The 6,801-nt window shown below is 46.7% G+C and overlaps 1 protein-coding gene across 1 annotated transcript; it reads right to left on the bottom strand.

Annotated features, from left to right (window-relative positions):
* Positions 1-6,711, bottom strand: LOC139370673 (zinc finger protein 319b). The gene is made up of 2 exons (XM_071110295.1): positions 6,487-6,711; positions 1-3,509 (listed from the first exon to the last, which is right to left on the bottom strand). The coding sequence occupies exon 2, from the start codon at positions 3,219-3,221 to the stop codon at positions 1,407-1,409; it is 1,815 nt and encodes a 604-aa protein (XP_070966396.1). The 5' UTR covers positions 3,222-3,509; positions 6,487-6,711; the 3' UTR covers positions 1-1,406.
* Between the last annotated feature and the right edge of the window lie 90 nt (positions 6,712-6,801).

Below are 6,801 nucleotides of genomic sequence, written 5' to 3'. Positions count from 1 at the left end.
TTTTTTCCTTCTTGGGCAGTTGATTCAAGGATAGAGGAGAAGGTAATTGACCTGGGCCCAGTTTCCCCGAAAGCAGTGGAACTTAGGCTTCTGAGTGTTTTAACGATTCTTCTTTCTTTCAATGGCCGAAGACATAACATGTGTTACGCAAAACACCACACAGAGAGAAGAGTCGCTAAGTGCATCGTTGGAGCATGTGTCGATACTGATAGGATCGAAACAGAAGTATTCCACAATACTGACTACGGATGAGTTCCTAGAGAGATATTATTACCTACCGCTGCAAATATTGAGGCGGCTTATTCTAATGCCAATAAAAATGCCCCCCCCCCCCCAAAAAAAAACATCACTGATTTGGCACATCACTGCACACGTTAGGCTACACATCATGAAATACAGTATACTGAGACAAATGAGACAGTAGTGTACAGCTAGCAAAATAGAACTGAATTTACTGAACATCAAATGTATTTCAATATGGTTGAAATAGGACTATAGCCTACTGTATGTATATTTGAGTGCAGTAATCTCAGTTTTCATTTGAAGCATCTTTTTATACGTTGCTTGTTTGTATCAATTGCAAAGATATTGGCAACTGTGCATTTGTAGTTAACTTTGTTCACAGAGAGGGATAAACCATGTGATTCTAAGTTTAGTGGAGATCTTGTGTATATAAAGTGACGCGGGAAGACGAAAAAAGCATTTAACGTCGCACTTCGCTGTTCTACGAGTGGTCTGAGGCAGGAGTTAGATTACGAGCGTTTTCAAGTGCACCGCCAATAACGATGGCTTTGGGAAACAGCTCAGAGATTGAACGATGCTCCTACAAAAGGTTCTAACGATTAACTTAGCCTTAAGATGCTTTTCAGAAACTGGGCCCTGGACTAGAACATCCACCCTAGAGTTTGAAGTGAAAGACATATCCTTGATGGTTTCTTCTCCTCTGTCCTTCAGATGGTAGCCCTAAAGCAGTGACACTTGGCAGTACAATGACAAGCTGTGACTTCCATTTTATGAGACAATGATCATTTGTATGGGATTTTGGGGGTAGGGGAGACTGATAACAGTTTCAGATGGGAAGTGAGGTTAGGGATTCTATATGCTGGGGGCAAATTAGGGCTAGCCAGGGACATTTGCTATGAACTGGAAAATAAGGGAGGGGCGTGACTATATGCAAGTTGGCACAGAGTAACCTACCATCGGGTAACCCCCTCCTTCAGATGTGTGCTGGACTGTGTGCTCCTGCAAGGCTCCCAGGTCTCCAAAGCATTTGAACTGGGCATCTCTGGAAAGCACCAGAGTGTGCACTCCAGAGATGCCCAGTTCAAGTGTGTTAAGCTGGGTGCTGCAAATTAATGGTAGACAGGGACGTTTGCTATGAACTTGTACAGAATGGAGGGGCATAACTATATGCAAGGTGGCACAGGGTAACCCCCTCCTTCAGCTGTGTGCTGGACTGTGTGCTCCTGCAAAGCTCCCAGGTCTCCAAAGCGCTCTCCACACCAAACACACTTGAACTGGGCATCTCTGGAATGCACACTCTGATGCTTGGCCAGGTGCTCCCGTTGCTTGAAGCCTTTGTCACAGCTAGCACATTTGTAGGGCTTCTCCCCGGTGTGGACGCGCCTGTGCCGATTCAGGTCAGACGAGTACTTGAAGCGCTTCTCGCAGTCGGGGCACTTGAGGGGCTTCTCTCGGGACGGGTCGCAGCGGTGCTGCACGAACTCTGAGGATGACAGGAAGCGGCGGTCACATAGGGAGCACTTTAGGGGCTTCTCTTGGCAGTGCGAGTTCTGATGTCGCTGCAGTGTCGAACTCTTTTTGTATCCCTTGCCGCACACGTCACATTTGTAGGGCTTGTCTGTGTCCCTAGATGAAGAGGACGACTCACCGCACTTGTGGCGCAGCAGCTCTCCTGACTGACTGAATTCCTTCTGGCAGGACGCGCACTTGAACAGGTTCTCCATGCCGTGGACGTGCTGGTGGTACAGCAGATGGGATGGCTGCAGGAAGCCTTTGTCGCAAAGGTTGCATTTGAAAGGGCGGTCAGAAGGGTTTTTGTGTGTGCGCCTGTGGCGCACCAGGGCATACTGTTGTTTGAAACTCATCTGGCACTCCTCACAGTGGAAGGGACGCTCCTCAGAGTGAGTGCGCTCATGCTGCCGCAGGTCTGATGGACGCTTGAAGCCCTTTCCACAGGTGGCACAGCGGAAGGGGCGTGCCCCTTGTGGGTGGCATGGATGATGCAGCAGTTCAGAAGACTCCTTGAAGTGCAGTTCACACAGGTTGCACTTGAACAGGTGCTCTCCGGAATGGGCGTACATGTGGCGCACCAGGTGGGAGCGGTGCTTGAAGCTCTTGTCACACACAGCACACTTGTATGGGCGCTCAGAGCTGTGGGTGCGCTGGTGATGGGCCAGGTGAGAGGACTGGCTGAAGCTCTTGTCACACGTGTCACACTTGAAGGGCTTCTCTCCGGTGTGCACACGCTCGTGGCGGGCCAGCTCTGACAGGTGCCTGAAGCCCTTCTGGCAGACAGAGCACTTGTAGGGCCTGTCACGGGCCGATGGAAATGTAATTGAGGAAGAGGATCCCACTGTTGCACTCCCACTGGAAGAGGCTCCATCAGCAGACGGCTGCTGAGGGTTGGTGGCAGAGGAGCTGGGCGTGGTGTTTCCAGAGGAGCCCGGTCGGTAGGTCTTCTCACAAATGGAGCATTTCATGGGGTTGGTGCTGTTGTGTGAGGTGTGGTGCTGTGCCAGCGAGGTGAGGAGGGAGAAGCCCATCTTACACACACCACACACAAAGGGCTTCTGTTCTACCTGCACACATTGGTGCTCCAGCAGATCAGTGGCCTGGTGGAAGATCTTCATGCACTGGGTGCATTGGAAGGAGCGGTCCTGGCTCACCATACACTGGTGCTCATGTGGGTTGGCCAGGTGGGAGATGTCGTGGCCGCATGCCCCACACTTGTGGCCGCCCTCGCCCCCTACCTGCAGAGAAGGCTGCTGTACCTGGGCAGGGTGCTGCTGCTGCTGCTGCCCATGCTGCTGGCTGTGCTGCTGGCCATGCTGGTGCTGCTGCTGTGACTGCTGCAGAGCAGGGTCAGGCTGCAGGACGATACCGTAGACAGCACAGCCCAACGCGTTCTCCGCCCCTGGTGGTATGGTGTGCACCACCGGAGGAGGAGCAACAGCGTGCTGCTGCCACGCCTCGGACATCCTGGCTCTCGTGTAGGGATTCAGTTTTATATTGTACTGGGTCTTTTTATGAAGAAAAATCAAAGGTACATTGATCGGTGGACGGGGTGGAAAATCTCAGTAACTTAGTCTGCCATGTCAGTGACGAACATAAGCACGTAGAAAATATGACAAAGGGCTTGTTTCTAGGATGCAATAGATTGTGTCTGAAAATAATGTGCAGAGGAATAACACCTGCTGCAAAGACATTTAAATTTAGAAAAAAGAAAATACACCGTCTCCACCTGTCTTCAAGTCCTCTTCTGATAACTGCAGAAAAAGGAAACAATTATTATTCAACTATTCATTACTACAGTGTGTGTTATGGCTTCCTAGAAGATGTGCAAAATCTCAGTTTCACAGAGACTTCCCCTTAGACAACAGAATAATTATCAGAGCCCAAAAGTATAGACTTCAGAGGAAGCAGGTCAGAAGACAACACTGCTACGACTATATGGGCAATTCCACGTAACAGAGTGAGGCTGGCACTCACTTTTTCACTTTAAAATGTATGCCAAGCAAAAAAAAAATGTATTGCAAAGTTGAACAAACAGACTCCCGAGTGATGGTCTAAGAAACTGCATCGCAGTGCTAGAGACGTCACTACAGACCCGGGTTCGATCCTGGGCTGTATCACAACCGGCCGTGATCATGAGTCCCATAGGGCGGTGCACAATTGGCCCAGCATCGTCCGAGTTAGGGGAGAGTTTGGCCGTCATTGTAAATAAGAATTTGTTCTTAACTGACTTGCCTAGATAAATATGTAGTCTACTTTTAACAATTGCCACTGAAAATGTTACTAAAACACATTTATTTGAGGAACAGTGCACAAAATACCCCATAATGACAAAGTGAGAAAAAAAAATGGGGGCAAAAAAACAAACAGAAATACCTTATTTAAATAAGTATTCAGACATTTTGCTAAGAGAATAAAAAAATTGAGCTCTGATGCATCTTGTTTACATTGATCATACTTGAGATGTTTCTACAACTTGATTGGAGTCCATCTGAGGTAAATTCAATTGATTGGACATGATTAGGAAAGGCACAGACCTGTCTATATAAGGTCCTAGGGTTGACGGTGCATGTCAGAGCAAAAACCAAGACATGAGGTTGAAGGAATTGTCTGTACAGCTCCGAGACAGGATTGTGTCGAAGAACAGATCTGGGGAAAGGTACCAAAAAAAAGTGTAGCATTGAAAGTCCAAGAACACACTGGCTTCCATCATTCTAAAATGGAACAAATATGGAACCACCAAGACTCTTCCTAGATCTGGCCACCACTTGCCAAACTGAGCAATCTGGGGAGAACGGCCTTGGTCAGGGAGGTGACCAAGAACCCAATGGTTCCTCTGGCAGAGCTCCAGAGTTCCTCTGTGGAGATGGGAGAACCTTCCAGAAGGGCAACCATCTCTGCAGCACTCCACCAATCAGGCCTGTATGGAGTGGCCAGACAGAAGCCACTCCTCAGTAAAAGGCACATGACAGCCTGCTTGGAGTTTGCCAAAAGGTACCTAAAGGACTTAGACCACGAGAAACAAGATTCTCTGGTCTGATTAAACCAAGATTGAACCCTTTGGCCTGAAAGCCAAGCGTCACATCTGGAGGAAACCTGGCACCATCCATACGGGAAAGGTGAACAGAGCAAAGCACAGAGAGATCTTTGATGAAAGCCTGCTCCAGAGTGCTCAGGACCTTAGAATGGTGTGAAGGTTCACCTGCCAACAGGACAAAGACCCTAAGCACACAGTCAAGACAATGTAGGCGTGCCTTCGGGAACAAGTCTCTGAATGTCTTTGAGTGGCCCAGCCAGAGCCCACACTTGAACCCTCTGGAGAGACCTGAAAATAGCTGTGCAGCGACGCTCCCCATCCAACCTGACAGAATTTGAGAGGATCTGCAGAGAATAATGGGGGAACGTCCACAAATACAGTTGTGCCAAGCTAGTACCCAAGAAGACTTGAGGCTGTAATTGCTGCCAAAGGTGTTTCAACATAGTACTGAGTAAAGGGTCTGAATACTTATGTAAATGTGATTTCCCTTTTCAACTTGTAATACATTTGCAAAAATGTTTAAAAAACAGTTTTTGCTTTGTCATTATGGGGTATTGTGTGTAGATTGTTATTTTCCAAATCAATTTTAGAATAAGGCTGTAACGGAAAACAAAATGTGGAAAAAGTAAAGGGGTCTGAATACTTTCCGAATGCAACTGTATGTAGGTTTTTGGTAACAGAATGAATAGACACTAGGCAATATTTAAGGTAAATAATGTGTCAAACTAAATATTAATTGGCAGGAGCCTTTACTTTAACATTCATGTGTTGTGATGTATTTCTAACCCCTTTTAAGACTTTTTCCTAGTAGATGTTTTTTAAGACCCCTTTTCTATCTGTGTGACCAAAGCTTTTGCTTATTCCTAAATACATTTTTAGGATGGAAAATGTTTGAAAAACATATCTATGCCTCCATTTCCCCAAAACATACTCTTAGCTTTCGTTTAACACCAAATGTGATATGCTCCTATAAAATTTCACATGTTGGTGCTCATGGGTTTTACACGGAAATTACCCTATCCATCCATCAGATTAAAGCTCTAGAGGGATAGGCTACATCAGTTCCGTTTACCTGCCTAATGATCCATCACTACAAACACACTAAAATATATCCAAACAAATGCCCTCATATCAGTCGTATTATAAGTAGGCAGACAATATCTAAACTTGTGAGTCCGAGTACCAGTCTATTTTTTCAACATTCTATCTGGTCAGCAGAACGCCACTACCCTTTCCAGAATGGGTCAATCATATTGGTTTGGGGTGATCAACGAGCTGTCTGTGTTGGCAGGCTTTCGGTGACGACTATTTGACCCATCCGTTTCTCTGCCATCCCATTTGAAGAAATCCTTCACCCCCATCCCCCCATGATTGCAGTATTGGTTGTATGCAAATCATCCACAGCGTGAACACAATCAATACGCATCCATTGGGGGTGTTCATGCAGTAACGCAAACCTAGCTAACTACGCCATTTGCCACAAAAGGGAGAAAAGTATACGGCCCATCATTTTTACAGTGGCGGGCGACAGTCTGTCTCAGATTGCAGCAGCATAAATCTGTATGGCGAGGTAGCTAGTTAGCATTTGCTAATGCTGGGCTCGGAAAATATTTGGTTATTGATGTCGTTAGCTAACTGATCTACAGAAGTAGGATACTTGTGACATATTGAGGACAGTATTACTGGTAACATACCTTTAACGTTTCACTGAAAGTTCTTTGTAGCGTCTGATAATTTTTCCAGAAATGGAAAATGATTCGTAGGCCGTAGAATCTGTTCCTTCATCTCCGCAGCCTCGGCCTGTCGAAGCTGTGGCGCGGCGGGTTTCCACAAGAGCCACTCCGGGTCCGACGAATTCAGAGCTTTTGTGTCGTTCCAAATGACCGCACTACATTTCTAATATTCTATTCAGCCCAGAGGGGTAACTTCCTTAACACCCTGTCAATGTGTGATAGCTAGGCCAGGGCCATTCTCCTCCCGTTTAAAAAGGCGAGAGTATTTGGAATAAA

Source organism: Oncorhynchus clarkii, chromosome 2, assembly GCF_045791955.1.
Source record: "Oncorhynchus clarkii lewisi isolate Uvic-CL-2024 chromosome 2, UVic_Ocla_1.0, whole genome shotgun sequence".
Taxonomy (NCBI): Eukaryota; Metazoa; Chordata; class Actinopteri; order Salmoniformes; family Salmonidae; genus Oncorhynchus; species Oncorhynchus clarkii.
The sequence above is the reverse complement of the archived record's forward strand: the minus strand, read 5'-3'. Positions and strand labels throughout refer to the sequence as shown.

What these genes read in the sequence shown, in the direction of transcription:
- LOC139370673 (XM_071110295.1), bottom strand. Translation starts at nt 3,221, where the DNA reads ATGTCCGAGGCGTGGCAGCAGCACGCTGTTGCTCCTCCTCCGGTGGTG.